Source organism: Pyrgilauda ruficollis, unplaced genomic scaffold (assembly GCF_017590135.1).
Source record: "Pyrgilauda ruficollis isolate IOZ18807 unplaced genomic scaffold, ASM1759013v1 scaffold143, whole genome shotgun sequence".
Lineage (NCBI taxonomy): Eukaryota > Metazoa > Chordata > Aves > Passeriformes > Passeridae > Pyrgilauda > Pyrgilauda ruficollis.
Window position 1 is genome coordinate 253,129 of NW_024512877.1, and position 23,936 is coordinate 277,064.

The following is a 23,936-nucleotide window of genomic DNA, read 5'->3' on the forward strand; positions in this document are numbered from 1 at the left end:
AGTCCGCACTGAGGTAACTGGGTCCCTCAGAATGGCCAGGCAAACAGTTTGGGGAAATTGCTAAATTCAGTCACTTCACCACAGTCTTTCTCCCTTTTACTTCTCTGCACACCCAGCCCTTCCCAGAGGATATCTGCCAGGGTGGGAGGAGGGAATGAATTTTCCCCTCTGTGTATTTCTTTTCTGCATATTTGAACTTACAAGTTTTGTTTTCTCTACTAAATTCCATCCTGCAGCCAAAAATGACAAAGTTACCCAGTGGCTGTGGCTGGGTAACACAATTCACTGCTGGGTGGGAAGGAGCCCCAGGATGGGAAGAATGTGGGAAATAGAGGCAGCTGAACCAAAATAGCGCCAGGCTGGACTTCCACCCCATAATTACAGACAGAACCCCCTCCAGGGAGCCCAGGGCTGCCTGGTGCTGGGCTCAGATGGTTTGGCCACAAGCTCTACCCAGTCTGGAGAGGGCTCCAACCTCGTCCTCTGATCCTGCAACCCTGGGAAAAGTTCTGTCCTTCTTGAACTGCAAACCAGGAATACGCCTGAACTCCCACGTGCTTCAAGCACTGACCATCAGAAAGTAAGTGCTGATAACACAGAAAATAAGAATTATAAACATCAGTCACAGAGATCTGCGGGTTCAGTACAAAACCATTTCTTAAAAATGATTTATTTAAAAAAAAAACACTCCACAGAACCCTTCAGATTTATGGTTACTGTTCAGTGCTGGCGTCCCGAGACGGTCAGCAGGAAAAACTGCTTTGCAGGACACAAACCCAGGATGCTGCAGAGTCCATGGGTTAAAGAGTGAGGACTAATCCATGTGGAGGGACAAGCTGCAGCCCTGAGGAGGAGAACAACGTGTGGATGGATCCATGCAGTGCAGGAAGAGTCCATCCCAGCCGAGAGAGCAGGAAGCAGCCCCGGGTCCATCACTCCAAGCATCCACCCTGCCCAGCTCGGCTGTGGGCTGATTCACCTCCCCAGCACGGATCACAATCCACATTTCGCTGTCACACTTTGGATTCCGGGCTCTTTGTGGACCTTCCTGCCAGTTTCTCCTTCTCTGGCTCGGCCTTTGTCTCCTCTGCCTGGCTGGCTTCCCTCTCCTGCTTCCTGAGGATCAGATACACGGCCCCGAAGCACAGGAAGGCGCCCACCTCGAAGAAGAACTGCAGCCCCAGATACCTGTGGGGCACAGGCACAGCAGGTCAGGGCAGCAGGGATGCTCCTGAGCGCTCCAAGCAGCACCCCTGGGACTCTGGGGAGGCTGTTCCAGGCACAGCCTCTGCCCCAGCAGGGAGCTGTCCTGGAGTGACCCTCCGTGGCCCCCGGCTGCGCGGCCCAGGGACAGGGAGCATCCCTGGGTGTTCCCGGTGCTTGGCACAGGGGATTGTCGCGGTGTCCTCCCTACCTGTGCCTGAAGAGGGTATTGTCGTAGTATCTGCAGGCTGCCCTGCGCTCACACCTCCTCTCCCACAGCACGCAGCTGGTGTCGATGGCGCTGCCGTACAGCACCGGGCCCGGCATCCACGCTGCAACAGGCACAGCGTCAGCCCGGCCCGCCCGAAACAGGCACCCGAAACCATGGATCCAGGCACAGACACCCCGAAACAGGCACCCGAAACCATGGACCTGGGCACAGACACCCCGAAACAGGCACCCGAAACCATGGACCCGGGCACAGACACCCCGAAACCATGGAGCCAGGCACAGACACCCAAAAAAGGCACCCAGGGCATGGCCACCCCGGAAACACGGACCCGGGCACAGCCACCCGAAACCATGGACCCAGGGTACAGCCACCCCAAAACCATGGACCCAGGGCACAGGCACCCCGAAACAGGCCCCAGGTGTCACAGCCACCCCAAAACCACGGCCCCAGGGACCGGGGATGGAGCCCTTGGAGCTGCCTTGTCTCATCCCTGCCACGTGCCCCCAGACCCTGCAGGGCAGCATCTCTCCTTGCCCTGGGGAAGCCCTCTCCAAGAGCTGCCATCATTTTCCAGGAGGATATTTTAACACACTTCAATTTACCTAAAACTCTCAGCAGCATGAACTGTATGCCAACAGCAAATGATTGCCCCCGGGCACAGACACCCCGAAACCATGGAGCCAGGCACAGACACCCAAAAAAGGCACCCAGGGCACGGCCACCCCGGAAACACGGACCCGGGCACAGCCACCCGAAACCATGGACCCAGGGCACAGCCACCTGCAACCATGGACCTGGGCACAGCCACCCGAAACCATGGACCTGGGCACAGCCACCCGAAACCATGGACCCGGGGCACAGACACCCCGAAACCACGGACCCAGGGCACAGACACCCCAAAACCATGGACCCAGGGCACAGCCACCTGCAACCATGGACCTGGGCACAGCCACCCGAAACCATGGACCCGGGGCACAGACACCCCGAAACCACGGACCCAGGGCACAGACGTCCCAAAAACACGGACCCAGGGCACAGATACCCCGAAACCATGGATCCAGGGCACAGACACCCCAAAACCATGGACCCAGGGTACAGCCACCCCAAAACCATGGACCCAGGGCACAGGCACCCCGAAACAGGCCCCAGGTGTCACAGCCACCCCAAAACCACGGCCCCAGGGACCGGGGATGGAGCCCTTGGAGCTGCCTTGTCTCATCCCTGCCACGTGCCCCCAGACCCTGCAGGGCAGCATCTCTCCTTGCCCTGGGGAAGCCCTCTCCAAGAGCTGCCATCATTTTCCAGGAGGGTATTTTAACACACTTCAATTTACCTAAAACTCTCAGCAGCATGAACTGTATGCCAACAGCAAATGATTTGTCTTCAGGCTGGATGCTCCTGAAAAACAAAATGGAACAAAATGCCCTCTGGCAATCCCTCCAGGATGGATGCTTCCCTCCCTGGCACAGCACCTCACCCACACACTCGTCCTTCAGCCCAGCCACCAAGCATCCCAGGGAGTTCCCAGTCACATCACCAAAGCTGATGAGGGTTCATTCATTAGGGCTGAACGCTGCCCATGGCCTTTTCTTGGCCTGAAAATCCTGCCAGGCCCAGGAAGAGCTTGAAAGTATCATTTACAGACTAAGACAGAGATTCCCCCACGGCTCTCCCCTCTGCCTCAGCTTTAGCCATCCTGGGGACCAGCCCCACCAGCCTGGGCTCCCATCTTGGCTGGCTCCATCCTGCTGCCACCTGCAATCTAGGGCTGGTTTCACCCCCAGGCAGGGCTGGTTTCACCCCCAGGCAGGGCTGGTTTCACCCCCAGGCAGGGCTGGTTTAACCCCCATCCAGGGCTGGTTTAACCCCCATCCAAGGCTGGTTTAACCCCCATCCAGGGCTGGTTTAACCCCCATCCAAGGCTGGTTTAACCCCCATCCAAGGCTGGTTTAACCCCCAGTCTGGCGGCTGGAGAAATCCTTCCCCCTGCCCCACAGATCCCCTCTGGAAGCCCTCTGTGGCTGCCCAGGTGTGCCCACCTCAGGATGAGCATGAAGGACGGCGTGTGGGAGGTGCTGGCCAGGATGCCTGCCAGGCAGGAGAGCACCACGAAGGGCACGAAGAGGTGAGAGCAGCCGGTGCCGCAGGTGCCCGGCCTGGCGACGCGCGCCGCTCCCGGCGCCCCAAGGCAGCTGCAGCCGGTGTAGTTCTGCAAAGAGGAGAGCACATCCAGAGGCTGCTCACGGGCCCGGGGACGGGCAGATGGAAGGGAACGCTGCCAGCCGCCAGGGCGAAGGAGAGGAGGTAGGGTTTGTCTGGGAATAATTAGCGGGAATTAGCACTCAGTACTTTGGGGAGAGCTCAGAGCCATGGCCGGGGCTCCAGCAGAGCTGGAGAGAGACTGGGGATGAGGGAATGGCTTCCACTGCCAGAGGGCACGGATGGATGGGATATTGGGGGGAATTCCTGGCTGTGAGGGTGGCTGTGCCACCTGTGCCAGGCGCTGTCCTGCTGCGAGCCTCTGCATCCCAGGCAGAGCTGCAGCCACAGCTCAGGGAGTGTTAAATCAAACGTGTAGAACCTCACCTTTGAGAGAGGCTCATGAATATCTAGCACAGCCTTATAGCAAAGGAACGATGCCTTGGGGTGATGGATGAGGAATTTCTCCATTTCTCTGTTTTTTAGTCATAATTCTCTCTTTTTTTCAGTTTTGAACAAGAAACCCCTGGGTTGTTTGGGGTTTTTTTTTGTTTTAAAGAGACCTTGAGATAAAATGAGCACGATCTTTTGGTTGTCACGGGGTGGGAGTTTGCAGAAGAGTGATCCCAGAGGCAGGGGCAGCTCAGGGTCTCCCAAAACCTGGTTCCTACATCCACGCTTACATGGTGCCCTCTGGAAGGGCTGCAGCAAAGCTGGGCACACAATTGCAGGGTTTTCTGCTGGCTGGGAGGGTTCCTGGAAACCCTGGGACAGGGAAGGCAGGAGGCAATGAGTGCCACAGGTCTCTGTACTGCTGAAAGTGGTAAGAAAAGTGTAAAGTTTCCAAGAAAGCAAGGGCTGGAAGAGAGAGGCATGGCCGAGGAGGGAAAAAGCAGTTGGAAAGGATCTGCTGTACACAAGGCAGGCGTGGGGCTGCAGGAAAGCACATTTGGGACTGAGCTCTGGCAGAAAGCACAACTGTTATCAAAATGAAGCGCTGCTAATTAACAAAACGCTGCTGCAAACTGCCCAGACAGCTCCCCGCTGCCATCACATCCTGTGCCCAGAGTGCAGCAAAGGCACTCATCCTGCACGGCTGCTAACGCCCCGCAGGTCGGGTTTGAGAGGCAAAGCCTTGCTCAGCTGCTCTGCCTGCAGGCCCGAGAGCAGCAGGGCACAGCAGGAGCAAAGCCCTGCACTGCGACCCCCCACTCAATTCCCTGTGACACAGCCGCTCCTCGGGGCAGCCCGACGGCCGGCGGGGCGCGAGCAGCTGTGGCCAGCTGTGACTCACCAGGACGGAGCTGTCGGGGCGCAGGGCCACGCTGCTGCAGCCAGCAGAGCAGGGGGACGTGTACTCCACGCCGTCGGAGCCGCACACGGGGTTGAAGCCGCTCTCGGGGCAGCGGCACCGCGCGTTGCACGCCATGGCGTGGTGGCCAGAGCCAGAGCTGCGCCCAGGAAAGGGTTAATGCAGGCAGGGAGCAGCACCCACAGGCAGCTCACAGGGAAAACTGACTGTGTGCGTGCTGGGGTCAGCAAAACCCACCTGACTGCACAAGGAGCCCTTCCCCACGGGAATCCCACCATCACCCCAACCTCTGCCCTGCCTGGCAGAGCTTCCCAACAGCCCTGGGCACCAGAGCCACCCACTGCCCTCATTCTTGGTCCCAAACCTCTCCTTTGGGGTTCTTACAACACCACGCTGTGGGAGGAGGGAGGATCCCCCTGAGGGCCCGGACCACAGGACACTGAACAGGGAATTCAGAGACCTGATCCAGCCTCGAGGGCACACGAGGAGCTCCTGCCCACATTTGGATGGTGTGATCCCAGGGCTGGCCCCTGTCTGAATTCATCATCCACCACGCTTCCCAAGATGAAAAGTTGTGCTGTTTGTGCCAAAAATGTGTTTACTTTGGGTTCCACGCTTGCTCCTCAGTAGGAAATCTCACTGGTGGAACCCTTACAACCCTTCTCCTAAAAAATCTCGTGTTAAAAAGGTTTTAACCCGTAGGAGAAAAAGCTGAAATGACTCCACCATGTGTGGGGTAAGTCACGAAGGCAAGCTGTACATTTTCTGCCCTAAACCTGAGGTCACAGCAGACTCAGATTTTCTTAGTTTACCTCCACTAGCTGCTCCTCCTGAGGGAATAAACCCATTTCTGGGGATTCTGCTTGGCTCCCACGCCCAGGAACGTGTCTGTGGCTGGGGTGTGCCCACCCTGTGCCCAGCCCAGGAGCGTGGTACCTGTCCCAGTGGGTGACACCCGCCACCTTCTGCGTGGGGCAGCCCAGGAAGAGCAGGGGGAAGGCGGTGAGCAGGCAGAGCAGCATGCCCAGCACACACAGGGCACTGCACTGCCTCAGGGACACCTGGAACCGCTTCAGGATGGCACCGCCCACCACGATGCCGACCATGGCCCCGGGGATGTTCACAGCACCTGGGAAAGGCAGGCATGCAACCAGGGAACCTTCAGCATCACCCACTTCCACCCCCTTCCACCACCCCAGGCTGCTCCAAGCCATCAGCCTGGCCTGGGACATTCCAGGGATGCAGGGGCAGCCCCAGCTGCTCTGGGCACCCTGTGCCAGGGCCTGCCCACTGTCCCAGGGAACAATTCCCTCCTAACACCCCATCTAAAGCCATCCCCCTTTGTCCTATCACTGTACCTCGTTTTCCATCTCTGGTCTGTGCCAGTCCTTCTCACAGCAAAGGCCCAGAGGATTTGCTGTTGGGTTGCTATTTTTCAGCACAGGGGGTTCAGAAGGGACCAAGGTTTTTGCAGGGACTGGTGGAATAATGCTAGGAAAATGCTGCTTTTCAAAAGGATCCCACAGCAAACTGGCTGCCTTATGGATCCATGGGTGGAAGCTGTCAGGAGCAGTGGAAATCTGTGCCTCGCGCAGCAAAATGTGATTTTTTAGTGTTGACAGGAAGAAGCACCTAGTCAGCCTGGGAGGATGTTTAATTTCTGTGCAGAGCAGGATTGTGCCCATTTCTGTGGTCACCCTTGTGAAACCCCATTTATATAAAACCCCATTTACATAAAACCCCATTTACATAAAACTCCATTTACATAAAACCTCCCATTTTTGGGGAGGAGCCCAAAGTTCATCTAGAGACATGCAAACTGTTCAATTCAGCTAAGAATTCACGGGGAGGTTGCTTTCAGCCCCTCAATACCCACGCAAGGAAGGAATTTCCAGCTACAGAAAGCTTTTTGATCTGAAAGAAAAAGGCCAAGCGAGACTGAGTGGTGAGAACAAAGGCCAGATAAATTCATCCACGGAACACGGTGCTGACTTGAATGCAGAGGGTAAATCAAGGCTGGGAGCAGCTCAGCTGGGCACCTGGGGCAGGACAGCACTGCTTCAGTGTCTAACCTTGCTGCTGCATTCAGCCCTGGCTCTGCCACTCTGCTCTGCTCACTTTGTTCTGATTTGCCTGTCGCAGACCTCAGAGGCCTCCTTCCCTGAGGTGCTGTTTGCTCAAAAATGTGTTTTAAACACTTCTGTGGCAGGATCTCTGAACTCTCTGAGAGGGAGGCTTTACTCTAGAGAAACTTTTCCTGATTTCTAGATGGTTTTTTAAGGAATCAAAAGCTCAGCACCACTTACCAATGATCATGTTGGCCAGGGAGGCTGTGAGGGAGAACTGTCTCTCCAGGAACTTGCCCATGAAGGTTGCTAATCCAGCAACCATGGCAGAGATGTTGACCTGAGCCAGCACCACCAGCAGGTACACGGGGTGCCGCAGGTTCCTCAGCAGCACCACGGGAAAACCTGAAAGGACAAGGGGCACCTGTTGCACAGGGAGCAGGGCTACAGCAAAATATTGATCAGGGAACCACAGAAGAGTTTGGCTTGGAAAGGACTCATCTCGTTCCACCCCCTTCCTTGCAGCTTTCTGGCAGAGCTTCTGCTAAAACAAATAGAAAAGTAGATGGGAAGTCATTAAAAGTTAATTTATCTGTTTGCTGTGGTAGCAGTTTCAGTGTCCTTTTTGTTTCAATGAAAAAATGAAACTATGAAAAATGCATTTTTTGATTACAAGCAAGGAACACTCCAGCAAAAAAACTGCCCTAGGGCTGAACCCTTGAGCAGGAGAGGTCTGCAGCCTGCCCAGCACAGGCAGCCCCTGCTGCCAGGGGCTCAGGGTGCCCCATGCTGCCAGCTGGGAGCTGCCCCTGTCCCTCCTGGAGCAATGTCCCCTTCCTGCACGTCCCAAAGCCACTTTCTACTCCCCCACCGCCTTCCCCTGCTCGGGCTGGCACGCAAAGGGCAACTTCCAAACAAACTGCTGATGAGCCTCCCAGACGAGGGCTTGGGCAGCCAATATGCTGGAGCAGAGATAAGGAATTAACAGCGAGGATTAATGCAGAGGACTGCCATAAATTAACGGTGTTAATTTTTAGCAGCTGACAAACAAGTGGGGCAATCTTTCTATCTGCTCCAGCGCAGCGGCACCGGGGAGATCTCCCTGGGGCTTGTCTGGGAGCTGGCCCCAGATGGAGATGGATTTTGGCTGTCCTGAATCTTCTGTGAAGGGCAAAAGGACCCTCTGAGGGTGCAGTGGGGTCGCCCATGTCCAAAGGTGGAACTCCCCTTCATGGCAGCATCGCCCTTCCAGCTCTACCCGCAGGTCAGGCAAGCAGCCAGAATCGTAGGGAGCTGCAAAAGCAGGTCCTTAGAGGGGGCCAGGCACAGAAAGCATGGCCAGGGACCCTGGAATACTGACCCTCTGGAGGCTGGCAGTCAGCACAGAGGGAAGGAGCTGCATTTTTCCACTGTGAACCCAAGGGGGAAGATGGTTTTGCTCCTAAGTACCACTAAAGGTCCTGATTTTTGAAGAGTATTCCTGGAATTTCTCAGCCATGTTGCAGATATGAAACCTCAGCTTGCTGGCTGAAAAATCTCCTGAGAGCCAATCCAGCCTTTTGTGGGGATCTTCCATCAAAAAGTCCTTTTCCCTGGAGGTCTCTGGTCTTTCCAATCAAACCACACACCTCAGATTGGAGGTGAAAAGCTGAGCAGGTCCCCACTTCATGGTGGGAGCAGCAAGATTTCCATCCTCTGCAATTCCTAAATGAATCCTCCTTGCAGCTCCAGAGAAGCAGCTGGGCAGACAGGAAAAACAAGTGGAAACTTTAAAATAATAAACAGAAAATATCCTTGAAACTGCCTTTAGGGACCATAAGAGAAACAAACGAGTCACGAGTGCAGCGTTCCAACTGCTTTGAAGATCACCTTTAATGGGCTAATTCCCAGTGTGTGCACCAGAATCTGCACATCCTCCCAGGTGTTTTCAACAGAAGCCTGGAAATTAGCAATGGAAATGACTTCAGGCAAGCTAAATCCTACTTTTCCATTACTGCAGGAAGACCCGATGCCTGCAGCAGGAGGAGTTTGGGAGGAATTTGTGAGTGTGAGGAGCAGGGTGTGAGCTGGTGTCACAGAGTGTCTGTGCCAGAGCCAAGATCAGTGCCCAGTGTGAGTCCAGACAGAGGAGCCAGCTCCGTGCTGGGCTGAGTGACCTCAGTGCTGGAGTGTCCCCAGAGCCTGGCCTGACCCTGTGCACAGCCCATCCTGGTGCTGCTGCTGGGCTGGAAAAGCCCTCCCTGCCCAGCCCCTCCAGGGCTCTGCACCTGCCCCTCACACCAGGGAAGTTCGGGGGCTCCCAGGAGCACCTCGTGGGATGGACGGGCTCCAAGCTGCCCTAGCTCTGCTTGCAGGACACAGAAATTGCCACTAGAGTGACTCTGCTCTCTGGGTATCCCCAAAGCAACAGAACGCACAGAAAAAGCCTTTCCTTCTCCACAGTCATGGTTTGGGTTGGGAGGGACCTTACAGCCCACCCAGTGCCACCCCCTGCCAGGGCAGGGACACCTTCCACCGTCCCAGGCTGCTCCCAGCCCCGTCCAGCCTGGCCTGGGGCACTTCCAAGGAGATTCAGGCTGGAGAATCTCATCTCCAAATGCTGCTTTCATAAATTATCATGTAGAAAATAACAGTGAAAAGAGAAACAGAGAGAGGAAACAAAACCAGCAGGAGAGTGGTGAAATGGGAAGGAAATTCTCTTTCCAGTGACTTGCAGATGAGCCAGCCCTGAAGTCCTTGGGCTTCACCCAGATTGCCCCAGGTAACCATCAGACACTACCTGCCACCCCATTCCTGGCTCTAAACAGTTTTGTATTAGAGATCCTGGCGATTTCAGCAAGACTGCTCTCCTGACATAAAGCAGACACTTCATTTATTTCAGAACTGGGCTTTGGGGGATAAATTCTGAGAAATAACGGATTTATTAGCACAGCCCTGACACGGCAGCACTGCCTCCAGCCCCGAACCAGAGCTGCAGCTGGAGCAGAGTGAGACATTTCCTGCTCTCCGCAGCCGGGAGCAGGGAGCTCATTTTGATTCGTGTTTCGGAGGCACAGAGCAGAGCGCCGGTGTGAAAATCCCATCTGAGCACCATCAGTCTGCTCCCACGCAGCGCTCCCATCACACAGGTTTCTAAATGACAGTGCCACAAGGTCAGGGGGGGAAGAAACCCCCGGCTGCCTCCTCTAATTGAGCATTAGGCTGACGAGCAATCGCTGCCACCAGCGGGAGAAAAGCCTGCCCACGCCTGCCTGGCTGTGCCTGCCCCGCACTGACCTTCAGAACACGGAGAATTTGCAATAAATTAACGGGATAATATTTGGGAAATATGGAGGAGGCTGACACGGAGTGACTTCAGAGGGCCACTTTTCTTAAGTAGTTGCCAAAGTGCAGAGTATTTAAAAAAACCCAAACATCCCAACCATTAGCAGATGCCTCCACAGACTGAAGCCCAGCTGATCCCCTTCAGCATAAAGAGCCCACTCATTTCCAAACAATTTAATTGCACTGGGTTCAGATCTCCCTCTGGGTTTTGACTGTCCAGACCCCGGCCCCAGGCAGCGCTGGCTGTTCTCGGTGGGACAGGAGGTCAGCCTGCCTTGGACAGCATCTCCAGCCTCGCAGGAGGGAGTCTGATGAGGTTTCTTGGGGATGAGAAGTCGCCAGTGCTGCTGTGGGACTGATTCCTGATTCCATGGCCTGAGGACTGAGCAAGAGCAGCCCCCAAACCCCTCTGACCAAAGGGCTCTGTCCCTTCCCACAGCTCTGCTCCAGCCCCACAGCTAGCAGCCTCCTTCCTGCCTGGGTTTGGGCTCTGGGGAGGTTTTGGCCTCTGGTTCCTACTGTCCACAAAAGCCATAAATCACAGAGCCACAGAAGGATTTGGGTTGGAAGGAGCTTTGAAGCCCATCCCGTTCCACCCCCTTCCACTGTGCCAGGCTGCTCCAAGCCCCATCCAGCCTGGCCTTGGGCACTGCCAGGGAAGGAACGTGGCACTCAGAGTGACCAAGGCCGGGTGCTGTGGCTGGCAGGAGGTGCAGCAGGGCAGTGTGGGCAGGGAGTACAGGGCTTAAACCCAACACTGAGCCTAAGGTGCATCTCAAGGGCTGATGCAGGAGCTGGCTGAGCACAGGGGGAACATCCCTGCTCCCTGGCGCACTGCAGCCCTGTCATGGCCCAGCCTGGCTGTGTGTGTACCAGCAGGGAGCTGCTGCCTGTGTGGGATCGGGCTGTTGGCACACTTACGTCTGATGAACTCCACCAGGGAGAGGCTCTCCGTGTGCTGGGACCTCGGCCTGAGCTGGCTCAGCATGTTCTGCCTCTTCTTGCTGCCTCTGTCCTTCCCTCTCAGCACCTGGGGACACACCAGAGGCTGTCACTGCACACGTCATGCCACAGCTTCCCCTGCCCTGGCCTTTTCTCTCCCAAGCCCTGACACAGAGCAGCAGGATGGCCATCCCTGTCCGAGTCCTGCTGTGCTCCCTGCCCACACCACCGGCTTTCCAGCGGGGCTGACAGCACCCAGACACATTCCCAAGCTGCAGAGGAGCTTCCCCACCTCTCCTGGCAGTGCTGGAGCACACTCCATCCGTATCCAGCTGTGCCACTCCCCAGGCAGAGCACACCGTGTGCTCAGCTCACCCAGACTCAGGAGGGGCCAACCTCTGCAGGGAAAGGAGGTGCCAAACTCAGGAGGTGCCAGCCTTTGCTGGATACCCTTAGGGGGATGCTGTTCCACCCCAGAGCTTGTTCTAGCCCTGTGTGTGGGCACAGGCACCCAAGGAGGGACACACCTGGATCCCCACCAGCACAGCTTTGGATGGAGGGTGAGCAGGTCCCCGTGTCTCTGTGCTCCCTCACAAGCTGCTGGGCAGGAAAGAGGCAGCAATTGTAAGAGGGAAATGTATCCAGGCAAGGAGGGGGTCGGGGATGGAGGCAAAGTGTTGGTCACCTCCTAAGGCAAGAGGCTGCCCAGGGCAGGGTGGGGTCCCCAGCCCTGGAGGGCTCGGACAGGGAAGGTCCATGGCAGCCCCGCTTGGGGTGTCCAGCACCCCCGGGCACCAGAAAGCCAAAGGAGCATTTCTGGGACGTGTTCTGCATCCCCTGCAGGATCTGCAGCCTCCCAGGGGAGCCACAGGAGCAGGGGCACTGACTGGAGGTGTGCGCTGTGCCTGTGGAGCGGCAGGCAGGGCTCAGGGCAGCGTGGTTGCAGGGGAAGCCACAGAGCCTTTACAGCTCTGCCACCCCATCAGCTCAGCAGCCCTGACCTGGGCTGGACAAACGAGTTCATCCAGCAGCAACCAGAGACTGTAATGGACAGGAGGAAACGGGCAGCTCTCGGGCTGGAATCACCTCTGCTCTGCAATGAGAGCTCTCATTAAACACAGCGAGGTCGCAGTGTCTGTGCTGGGGCTGCCACGTGCCCTTTTTAAGGGCAAAAGCAATGAAACTCCTTTCCTGTTCTGAACTGCTGGAGCTCAGGCTTTCATACATTTTTCAAATGCAAAGATAAAACCCCTTTCACTTTTCAATTGCGTTACAGGGGCTCTTCTCTGCTCTGGAACTGCAGCATTTTCCAAAAATACATTCAAGCTGCTCCTGCCTGTGGCTTTCTCAGCTTCCAGCTGTTTGTACTTCTGAGAGTCAACAGCCTGCACGTCCAGACAAAACCCCAGCTCCCCCCAAATCCCCCCGTCCGGGATGTCCCTGTGTGTGACCCTTGCAGGGCATGTTTCCATGGCTCAGCTGCGTGCCCATGGAGCAAAGCCCTCTCAGAGGGGGAAAGCTCCTCTCCCTGTGCTGCCTTGGGGCCCTGGCATGGATTTTTGCTGCCTGAAAGGATCAGGAAATACATTCCCGTGGGCTGAAGGAAAGCAGGGGCAGAAGGAAAAGCAGGAATCCTGCCTGCTTGCTGTGGATGATGCTGGAAAGGTGCTGGAATGGTGCTGGAATGGTGCTGGCTGCACCACCAGAGATGCCCAAGCCCTGAGGAGGATGCTGTGCCTCTGCCACGGGGGATTTTGGCATTGTCACAGCAGAATTTTGTCAAGCTGGAGCTGGAAGGTGCAGTAACACGAGCTGGCTGCTCATCCCTGCTCCAGCATCATGCCAAGGAGAAACAAACTCAGCTTGCAAAATGCCCCCACACTTGGATTTTCTGGGATGAATCCTTAAAGGACTCAGTTCCTTGGTGCCACTCATTGCATCTCATGGTTTTGCAATGAGATTTTTATCTGCATTTTTAGCTTCCCCTGGGTCCCTGAAGTGTCCAGGTTGGGCACTGGGGCTTGGAGCACCCTGGGACAGTGGGAGGTGTCCCTGGGACAGTGGGAGGTGTCCCTGCCATGGCAGGGGTGGCTTTAGGGTCCCTGCAACCCAAGCCATGCTGTGATTCCATGGGTCCACTGGCATCGCTCCCACCCTCAGGGGGCTGGAGGAAGCAGACAGCTTTTGGGGAAGGAGAATGAAGCTCCCACACACTCTGGATCAGGAAGAGCATCCCCAGCCTGACCTTGGCCTGGGGAAATCCCCCATCTCCCTGCACAGACTAAATAAATCCGGGCATGGCTGAGCAGGGCTCTGCAGGAAAGGAAAATGAAAGCAGCTTTCCCTGGCAGCCCCTGCTCTCCCCACCTGCTCCTGCACCTGTGAGAAGGGCAGCCAGAGGTGCCAGCAGGCTGGCTTGATCCAAATACACCCCTGGAAACAGGGATAAATGACCTGCTGTGACAGAGAGGTTTTCTTTGTTTATTTTGAGGTTTCTGCAGAGTTCCCCTCTGGCTGTGAACAGAACCTGGCACTCCCAGCTCGCTGAAAAGTAAGGTCAGAGAAGTTATTTTCATATTAGACAAACAAAGTGTAAAGCCTCATGGCTTGGGAAAGAATTATTTTCCTTTTGACAAGGTCAGGCTCCCTACAAACACTTCATTATGCCTCCTCCAGCAGGTGTGGTCCCTCCAGGGACCCTATTTCCAGGAGTGTTAGAATAACCAGCTGAGGGGCACCTTGCTCCCACCAAAAGGGAGGATTATTTTTAGCTGCTGTTTGTGCCTGCCTGTAAAGCTCCCTGGGGAAAATCCAGCTGTAGAGAGCAGGATTCCTGTAGCCTGTCCTGCCACTTGGCCCTCTTTGCTCCTCCTTTGTTCCCTGTGCTCCTGGGCTGCCTCTGGTGGTGCTTTTGGAGCTTTAATGGGGCACCCAGAGCATCCCAGTACCTTGTTCCAGAGAAGGACCTCCATCTGCAGCACCTAGTGGGGGCCTGGGACAGCTGGACAGGGAGGGACAGGACAAGGGGCAATGACTTTAAGAGGAAGGAGGGCAGGGCTAGCTGGGATTTTGGGAAGGAATTGTTCCCTGTGAGGGTGCTGAGGCCCTGGCACAGGGTGCCCAGAGAAGCTGTGGCTCTCCCTGGATCCCTGGAAGTGTCTGCTTTTGTCTCTGAGAGCAGCTTTGCCCCTTTCAGTCCCTTTTTGTGTCAGAGCTGCAGGACAGGCAGAGCCTGTGTGCCAGGACTATTGGAATATTGTGACAACACTGCTGCCTGCCTTGGGATACAGCAACACCAGCAGATGGCAAAGCATGAGCTAAACTACGGCCACACAGCGACTGGAGAGCGCTGGAAGCTCCCCACAATCCAGGACACAGCTCCAAGGAATGGTTTGGGCCCATGGAGGCAGGATTAAACTGGAATTACTGGGGAAAAAAAGCTGTTCTTGACTGAAAACGGTTCTTCCTGTGTAAGAGCTCATCCTCTCATCCCCTTCCTGATTTCATGACAACCTCATGGCTTTGCCATGATCAGCCCTCAACAGGATTACTCAGGATACTTTGGTGCTAGAAACCTACTGACAAGCAGCAAAGCAGAGAAGTAAAAATGTTCTGGGTTTGGAGCGACTAATTTACGAGGAAAAGATCAAAAGAGCAGCCCCACACTATCATTAATGTTAACACGAGGAACTTCAAAGAAAGAATTCATCAAAAAAAGGTGAAGCTCAGCGTGGCTGTGGAATAAAAAGTGCAGCTGTGCCTTGGCTGGTGGGAGGAGGCAGATCAGCCTCCAAGGGCACAGAGGGCTCAGAGACACCCCGGGTTTGCTGCACCCCCAGAGGAGGCTGGCCGCAAGTGAGACCCCGGCTGGGGCTGCAGGAGCACCTCGGCTGTGCCCGAGGGGATGTGTGTGTGCAGTGCACACACGCAGCAAAACATCCATTTCCAGCACATCCTGGAATGCGAGCTCCTACAGCTCGTGTGCTACCCAGAGCAGCACGTGGCAAACTTTCTGCAGAGGTTTATATTTGAATTTTTTTAGGCAGGGCCCCTTGCTGGTGCTGATACCCCCAGGGGACAGGGTGGCCCTGGTGCCTCCCATTCTGCAAGGAGGGCAGAATCTGGCTATTTACTGTATTTTCCTATTATTATTTTTAACTGTCAGCAGATTCCAAGAGCTTGCTGAGTGAGATGCAAAAATGGGGAGAAATCCAAGAATTCAAGAAATTCACAGGCTGCAGAGGGACACGTGGGTGCTCAGCCATGTGGAAGTGTATCCTACCGATCCCAGCCAGCAGAGCAGGATGAAATCTTCCTGCTCTTTTTAAAATCAATAGCCTGTTCCCCCTTAAACCCTTCCAAACTGCTCAGAGTGCAGCACTTGCCAGAAAGTGCAGCTGTTTTAGCTGGAAGTGCATTACCTTCTCTCAAGAGGCGTTTATGAAATTAATATTCCCATCAGCCTAATGAAGAACTTTTCCCTGAGATGAGCCTAGAGCCTGCTAGCACAGACCCTCCCCAAGGCTTCAGAGCAGCCCAGGCTGCGGGAGGAGCGATCAGGCACGCTGCATTTGGGGTCACCCCCATCCTGCCACGCACAGAGCACCCCATCACCTCACAGCTCCTCACAGCTCACGGCAGCCAGCAGTAAATCACTGCATCCCCAGGCTGAGCTGGCAAAACAGGTCGGGGAACCCCCAGTCTCCACTGATTCCTGTGGAAATTCAGGCAGTGTCAGGAGAAATGAAGGATTGCTCTGCACGGGTGCACAGACTTGTTCAGACAGGGAGCTTCGATGCTGCCTCGAGATACAGCACATGTGGAGGGCACTGACACCGCTCCCAGCCCGGCCAAGACACTGAGAGCAGCACAGCTTCACCTCCTGAGCGTGTCCCAGCAGCTCCAGCGACATCCCAGCCTCAGAAACACCTCCTCTGCCAGCACAGCAGAGTGTTCTGCTGTGCTGCTCTGCACTGCCCAGACACTGCTGGGAGCAGCTCTGCACTGCTCACACTGCTGGGAGCAGCTCTGCACTGCTCACAGTGCTGGGAGCAGCTCTGCACTGCTCACACTGCTGGGAGCAGCTCTGCACTGCTCACACTGCTGGGAGCAGCTCTGCACTGCTCACACTGCTGGGAGCAGCTCTGCACTTCTCACACGCTCCCTGCCCTGCTCCCCAGCTCTGCTGGAGAAGAGCTGTCCTCTCCTGCCAGGAGCCCACTGATGGAATTCCACCTCCACTTCCAAAGTTCAGCGCTGCTCCCAGACAAAAGCTCACACTGCTGGGAGCAGCTCTGCACTTCTCACACGCTCCCTGCCCTGCTCCCCAGCTCTGCTGGAGAAGAGCTGTCCTCTCCTGCCAGGAGCCCACTGATGGAATTCCACCTCCACCTCCAAAGTTCAGCGCTGCTCCCAGACAAAAGCTGCCAGGACAGACAAAGCTGGCTGCCCTCTGCCTCCCCTGGCAAGCCTCTCGTAACATGGGAATCTGGGAGTGCATCCTCCCCTCCCCAAGGAACAGAACTGTCAGTGGTTGTGGTTCCCGTGGCATTTCGGCCCCACCGAGGTGTGTGTGTGTGTGTGCAGAACCTCTCCTACCTCTTTGGGCATTTCCCTCGGGAAGAAGAAGTATGGCAGGGCGCACAGGGCCACCAGGCTGGCGGCCACCAGGAAGCCGAGCCACCAGGCCCCGACCCAGCGCGGGTCCTTGTTGGTGAGCTGCACCTCAGCTGCAAGACGAGAGGAGAGGGGCATCAGACCAGGGCTGGGACGCGGCAGGCACCCCAGGGCACCCAGGCATCCATCACCCCAAGGTGGTGGGATGTCAGTGCCGGGGCCTGAGCAGCCCAGTTTGCCTCCATCACCCCACCACTAAATCACGTTTCATCGTCTCTCCCCCATTTCATCGCCGTCCCCAGGGCGTCCAAAGAGCCCTTTGGATGGAGACAGCTGGCACAGGGATGAAAGTGCTGGATGCCCACTGGCAGGCACGGGGCAGGGGAGCCCCCCGAGGCTGGGAGCCCCCTGCTCCAGCAGCTCTGCCAGGACACGCGGCCTCACCTGAGCTGACTTTGTCCATGTCCACGTAGAACCTCAGCATGGCAGAGCCCAGCATGAAGGCCACCCCCGGCCCAACCACCGTCAGGGAGAACAGGATTCCTGTGGGCACGAGAGCAGCGAGGGCTCAGCCTGGGAAGGGACCACGGGGACACAGGTGCCTCAGGGTGGGAGCAGGCTCTGCTGCACCAGCCCTTTCCCTGGCAGCTTTCCTATTTCCCTTGCTCTCCATATTCCTTTCCCACATGGAATTCCCTTTGGCACAGCTCAGACCTTTCCTGACACTCGTCTTCAGCCTCCTGGAAGGACTGCGGCACTCCCAGGAACAAGAGGTGCCCTTTGGCATCAGTAATCCAGGGAACACCAAGTTTTACAAGGTGAAGGAGATAAAAGTTATCAGTGAACTCTTCTCTGTGAATTACTGATAAAAGAAATCCACACATGTAAGATTCAACTCCTACCTTACATGTGAGAGGTTTGGATCATCTACCAGAGCAAAATTCGATGCTGTGCTTCCTTTTTTCAGCAGTAATGGTTTTGATCTACCTTTGCTGCTCCATTCAGTTCGAGGCTGTCACAGGTAACAGCCAGGAAAGGACTGGAAGGACCTGCAAGGACCACCTTGTCCATGCCACCACCTGGGACACCCCTGTGGGCCTGTGCCCCCGCTGTTCTCCAGCACCCCTCCCACCTCCCAGGTGGCTGAAACTGCTTTCTTTGGTTTGTTTGGCTTTGCTGACAGCTAAACAGAGTCCCCACAGCTGTCCCTTAGACCCACAGCTGCCACTGGTGAACAGAGAGAACAGACTGCTCCTCCAGTCCTTCCCGAAGCCTCTTTGGAGGAGGACATGGTATTTAACTCCAGTTTTTGTCACTCTCAGGCCAAAACCTCAGCTTCTGCCCCGGTGGTGTTTCCCAGCTCTCCTGCTGCCTGCCCAAGCCCGAAGCAGATGAACTCTTTCTGCAGAATCCTTCCTGGCCGTGGGCAGAGCACAAGGGCTGTAACGAACCCTGCTCTCATTAACGCAAATTAGCGCAGTCTGGCCTTGCTGCCAGCTCCAGCCTGGCTTCTCCCCGTGCCAAGGACCAGCCTCACCCAGGTAGAGGGGGGAGTTCCTCTCGCTGGCGAAGTCGTCGATGTAGGAGATGCCGAAGGGCTGGATGGGCACGCCGCCGATGCCCAGCAGGGCCTGGGCCACGAACATCACCAGGAGAACCTCGTGGTTCTCCCTGGAGGCGTGGGGGGTGCAGCTGGCATCGCTCAGGTTGGCCCAGGCCCCCGGCGCCCCGGGCTGGCACAGGTCCGTGGTGTTGCTGGAGGTGCCTAAGGTGACAAGGGGACAGGTCTGAGGAGCTCGGTCTGCAGAAAGAACTTCTTTCTTCAGGCCCTGGAAGGGGCTCTGAGCTCTCCCTGGAGCCTTTTCCAGGAGAACACCCCCAGTTCTGGATTTGCTCCAGCAGCTCCACGTCCTTATCTTATCCTTAGATGGCAGGTGAAAGAAAACACAAAGAAGGTGCAGAGATCACCGCGCTGGTGTTCACAGAGACGGGGTCATGAGCCTGGAAAGCCTTCAAGGCTTTTCCTCCATCAAGGAAGTGGAGCTGAGGTCACTCCCAGGACCTTTGATGGAGCAGCCCAGTACAGGTAACTGAGCAAACCTGCAGATTTTGTGAGCAGCTACCCAGAAAATGAGAGCTCATTTTCCTCAGAAAAGCTGCCTGAGTGAAAGGGCTGATTCTAGCACCCTCATCTTCCTTATAACCCCAGGCAAGGCTGCCCTCCCTCTGGTGAGCCAAACAAAAGCTGTTCAGTGGAGGCTTCTAGAAGGTTTGCTGGAGCTTCATGGCAGGAATTGGGAAGGTAGCAAGTAGCTTGTTTTCTCCTTTCTTTCCTTTCTCATCCCTTCATTTTCCTTTGGGAACAAGATCCCAAACCCACCCTGTCCTGTTCCCTACATGAGTGATTCAGACCTGCATGTATCTCAAGGGAGGCTGATATTCTGGTGGGGTCTAAAGCCTCAAAGACAGCCCAGCTAGACCAGGGAAGGCAGGTGAGGTTGGATGTGCAGCAAACAAGAGGAATCAGAGGCACAGCCTGTGTTTTGATTGTTTTCCTTCCCCTTCCCATGGTTCCACGGTTCCCACATCCCCCTGGTTCTGCTTTCCACCAGTAGCTGTTGCCTCTCAGGGTTGAGATGATTTCATTCTCAGAAAAATAAAATTTCTCAAGGAGAAGCCAACAGCATGCAGCTCCCAGTGCCTGGAGGAAAGGCCATTTCACAACAGCTTCCCACTGCCAGGGGCCAGGGATAGGTGGGATACTGGGAAGGAATTGTGGAATTGTTCTCTGTGAGGGTGGCTGCCCCTGGATCCCTGGCAGGGTCCAAGGCCAGGCTGGAGGATGGAGGAAGGTGGAACGAGATGATCTTTGAGGTCTTTCCCACCCGAAGCAGCCTGTCATTCTGTAGTTCGCTCCTTGCGCCCCAGAGGCGCAGGGCAGGTTTGTGGAGCACTCACTGGCCACGGAGCGGTCGTACTCGTAGGGCCCCGTGAGGAAGTGGGGCAGGGCCATCAGGAAGCCGGCCAGGGACACCAGCAGGGCCCCGCAGCCGATGAGGCGCGGCCGGTGCACGCGGCTGCCCAGGTAGCTCACGAAGACGATCAGCAGCGTGTTCCCAACCTGCAGGGACAGACAGCAGTGTGTCCCGAGGGCAGGGCAGCACGGCACAGCGACAGGGACAGGGACAGGGACAGGGACAGGGACAGGGACAGGCTGGGCGGCTGCTCACCTCGTTGAAGGAGGCCAGCAGCCCCGAGGTCTGGCTGGAGAGGCCGTAGCGTCTCTCAATGGTGGAGATGGAGCTCTTCAGGTAGCCAGAGACCAGGAGCTGGGAGAGCTGCAGCAGCCCGTGGCAGAACACAAAGAACTGCCAACACAGAAATGGAGCCCCCAGAAGGGTCAGTGAGAGCTGCAGGGTCACCAGAGCTGCAGGGTCACCCAGAGCTGCAGGGTCACCCAGAGCTGCAGGGTCAGTGACAGCTGCAGCACAACAAACTGCACCCCCCTCAGAAAGGCACCATTATCCAACTTAAACCTCTGACCACAAGCCTTGGAAATATCACCCCTGCTCCACCACCAGTGAGATCTTCTGAGATTAGGTCAGAACCATGAAATTGGCCTCTGCCAAGAGTCACAGCAGGGTCAGTGTCTGCGAGGAGGCTGCAGTTTCTTCAGCTGAGAAGTGGCTTTGGACAAACACATGCCTTCAGTCGGGATGATCCCTGTTTGTGTTGGCCCCGTCCCTCGGATGCAGCAGCAGAAGGGAGGTTGCACAACACTGCTGTTCCCGTTCAGCCAGAGGCAGGCAGCCATCCCCAGTGCTGGGAGCTCTTCTGGGACAGGAATGAGCTCTTCCAAACACACCAACAAACAACTCCTCTAGAGAAAGTCAGCAGGTCAGGGAGAAGAATTCAGGCTGCTTTCCTTTCCTTCTCACAGAGCCCTAGATGTAACACACATCTCCTTTGGAAAATGTGATGGTTCTCCTCCAATTACATAAGGAAACCTTGTCAAAGTCCACCATCTCCCAGAAAATAATCTGCCCTCATCTCCATCCTCCCTCCTCCATGTGAGCCACCTCCCTCCTGCTGCCTTGTGGCTCTCCCAGGCACCCCTCCAGCCCCCAGAGGAGCTCAGACAGCCAGCCCAAACAGTCACACACCCTCAGCACACAGCCCTCCCATCTCCCTGCGGGACAGGCTGGATGCCCTGGCTCCTTCCAGAGCTGCTGCCCTCAGCTTGGGCTGGTGCCCAAACCCTCGGGGCGCTGCTCCTGCTCCGTGTGTTTGGAAGCAGCTCCCACCACGGAGAAACTGCTGAGCCTGGCCTGGATTTCTGCTACATCTCGTTCTGATCCAAGCCTCAAGTGAGCTCACTGCCAAAGTGGCCTGCTCTGTCAGCCAAGGCAACATCCCCAGCCCAGAAAGGGGGAAGGTCAAACCCCCTGGGAATGCAGGGCTGGGCTGAGGTCACCACCTCCCGAACGATGGGCTGGCATGGTGCACACCAGAACAGCATCCAGCACCTTCCCCCTTCCAGGCTCACGTCACCACTGGTGGGGGCAACGTGTCTGGACTGGGAAAATGTCACCCAGCCAGTGGAAAGCGTCCCCAGTCAGCTTTGCTAAAACTCCTACATTCCTCCAAGTCACTGGCTGTGTCCAGGCTCTGCTTCCTGAACACATCACTTCAGAGGGAAAGGCTGAAATCAGATCTGTTTATTCCAGCATCCACAGCACACGGCCCCCTGAGTATCCAAATCCTGGAACTTCAGGGGTTTACAGCAGCTCAGCAGCTGCCCAGCACTGCCTCACATCCTCTGCAGCTCAAAATGCATTGGGCATCTGGTATTTTAGGGGAGACGGCCTTGCAGAGGACCTGCAGCGGCTTGGGCAAGGACCCCAGTCCTGCCTCCAGGGGCTCTTTGCTCTCAGACATCAATTTTTGGTCAGGAAAAGAAAGAGCAGGCTTTTCCTGGCCTTTGGCTCTGCTGGCCTGGTGGGACTGATGTGCTGCCCCAGCAGGTCACCTGGATTGGCAGACACCAGGCTTTTCCCAAGACCTTTTCCCTGGCAGCAGGACAGGCCATGCACACCAGGAGCAGCCCCAGGGCTGGGCTGTGCTTGCAAAACCTTCCCTCTAGACCCATGGAATTAAACAACTCAGAGAACCCAAACACTGGCGAGGTACTGCTGCTCCCACCCCACACGTGCAAGGGAACAGAGAAACCCCCTCCATCCTAGGCAGCCAGTACAGCACAGACCTGGGACTGAAACACCAGTCATTCCTCTCCTGGTGGTCTGCAAAAAGCCCTTTTCCAAGGGCTGCCTGTGTGATGTCTGCAGTGTGGATGGCGCAGCTTGGCAGCAGGCTGTCCCGTGGGGGCTCCCCACACCGTCCTGCCCAGCTGACACGTCCCCAGCACGCTCCCTCCACGCGCCCGGGGGATTCTGGAGCCTGTTTGCAGAGAGGGCTTTGTGCCTCAGCACGTGACACAGGCACACTGGGCTCTGCTTACGGCAAAGGGCTCTGGGAGGAAACAGCTGGAACCAGTTTGCCTGGGCTTGCAGCTGGGAGGGGGCTGGAACGCCAGCCAGTGCCACCCCTGCCACGGCAGGGACACCTCCCACTGTCCCAGGTGGCTGCAAGTCCCATCCAGCCTGGCCCTGGGCACTGCCAGGGATCCACAGCTTCTCTGGACACCCTGTGCCAGGGCCTCCCCACCCTCCCAGGGAACAATTCCTTCCCATCTAAATCACAGTGCTCCTTGAAGCCAAACAGGGCAGTTCTCAGTTATGTCCCTCAGCTGCGTTTTGACATGCGGTCCATGGTTTTTGTGACACGCTCTCTGGAGATATAAATACCCATAAAAACTGCAGTGCTGTGATTTTTGGTCCTTCAGCCACTTCAAACACATCCAACCACATTGTGCAATGGTTCTGTGTCTCTGCAAGAGCCATTCAAACCCTGGGCTGGAAGGTTTGTTTTCTGAGGAAGTCATTTAGAAACCGGACAGGGTGGCCTAACTTCTTGAAAAAAAACCCCAAGAGATAAGGGGAAAACATCCTGTGCTGAGGATAATTGTGTTCTTGGTGACAAGAGCTTCCTCCACATCTGCCCGTGGCAGGGGTTGCAACAAGAGGGTCTTTAAGGTGCCCCCCAACCCAAACCAGTCTGGGATTTTAGGATCTACCTTCACAGATACAGCAAAATACAGCTTGATTCTGCTCACAGGCTCAGCTGGCTTTGCCCCTCAATGGTTTAATCTTTGAATCCCTTTAAAATATCTCCTCAAGTTAAAATCAGCAGGATCATATTTCTGGGGAGTAAAGAAGAAACAAAGCCCACCAGACAAAAACCAGCTGAATGAGGATTGGGGTGAAAGAGGATTGGGGAAGAGCCTCAGGCCATGGCTCTGTGTCTCCAACCCTTGTGGAAGCTCTGCTAACCTCTGCCTCAGTGACTCACTTTCCTCCTGCCACACTGAGAAGGGTGATTAAATGCACCAGCATTTGTAGAAAAACCCTCAAAACCCCAAATCTTGCCCGCAAAAGGGACAGAGAAGTCTTGAGCCTTTAAGACCGACTGTCATCTTGTGCTCTCTGGCCTGGTGAGGTTCCCTAATGAGCCAGCTAATTGGCTTACAATACCCTGAATGTAGTAATGCACTGGTGTTAGGCTGCTGCCACTACTGATAACAAGGAATTACCGAGCCAGAAGGGAATGAGGCAGATGTTGTGAGACACAGGGAACCATTCCAGGTGCAGCCTGTGGTTCTGCAGAGCTCCTCAAACCCTCACCTGGTGGGCCTGGGCTTGCACCGAACCCAGGAGGACCCAAGACTTAGAAGAAAGGCTTCACACTGACAAAGCCAGGGCTAGATGGGCTCTTGGGAAGGAATTATTCCCTGGCACAAGTGCCAGAGTGCCCAGAGCAGCTGTGGCTGCCTCTGGATCCCTGGCAGTGCCCAAGGCCAGGCTGGATGTTGGGGCTTGGAGCAGCCTGGGACAGTGGAATTGTCCTGCCATGGCAGGGGTGGCAC

General features: G+C 56.0%; 1 protein-coding gene across 3 annotated transcripts in view; it reads right to left on the minus strand.

Moving 5' to 3' along the window:
• Positions 1-639: 639 nt before the first annotated feature.
• Positions 640-23,936, minus strand: part of SLCO2B1 (solute carrier organic anion transporter family member 2B1) — a 31,349-nt gene continuing 8,052 nt past the window's right edge. For 2 of the 3 annotated variants that reach the window (XM_041460375.1, XM_041460374.1), the window contains exons 3-15: positions 20,125-20,262; positions 19,853-20,015; positions 18,432-18,659; positions 17,339-17,437; positions 16,877-17,007; positions 11,258-11,366; positions 7,253-7,417; positions 5,883-6,075; positions 4,929-5,085; positions 3,475-3,644; positions 2,769-2,833; positions 1,415-1,535; positions 640-1,188 (exon numbers count right to left, since the gene is read on the minus strand). In XM_041460375.1, the coding sequence (XP_041316309.1) occupies positions 1,014-1,188; positions 1,415-1,535; positions 2,769-2,833; positions 3,475-3,644; positions 4,929-5,085; positions 5,883-6,075; positions 7,253-7,417; positions 11,258-11,366; positions 16,877-17,007; positions 17,339-17,437; positions 18,432-18,659; positions 19,853-20,015; positions 20,125-20,262 (1,914 nt within the window). In that variant the 3' untranslated portion in view covers positions 640-1,013. Of the gene's footprint in view, positions 1,189-1,414; positions 1,536-2,768; positions 2,834-3,474; positions 3,645-4,928; positions 5,086-5,758; positions 6,076-7,252; positions 7,418-11,257; positions 11,367-16,876; positions 17,008-17,338; positions 17,438-18,431; positions 18,660-19,852; positions 20,016-20,124; positions 20,263-23,936 lie in introns of those variants that run through there. The other variant, XR_005954581.1, reaches the window with a different exon arrangement.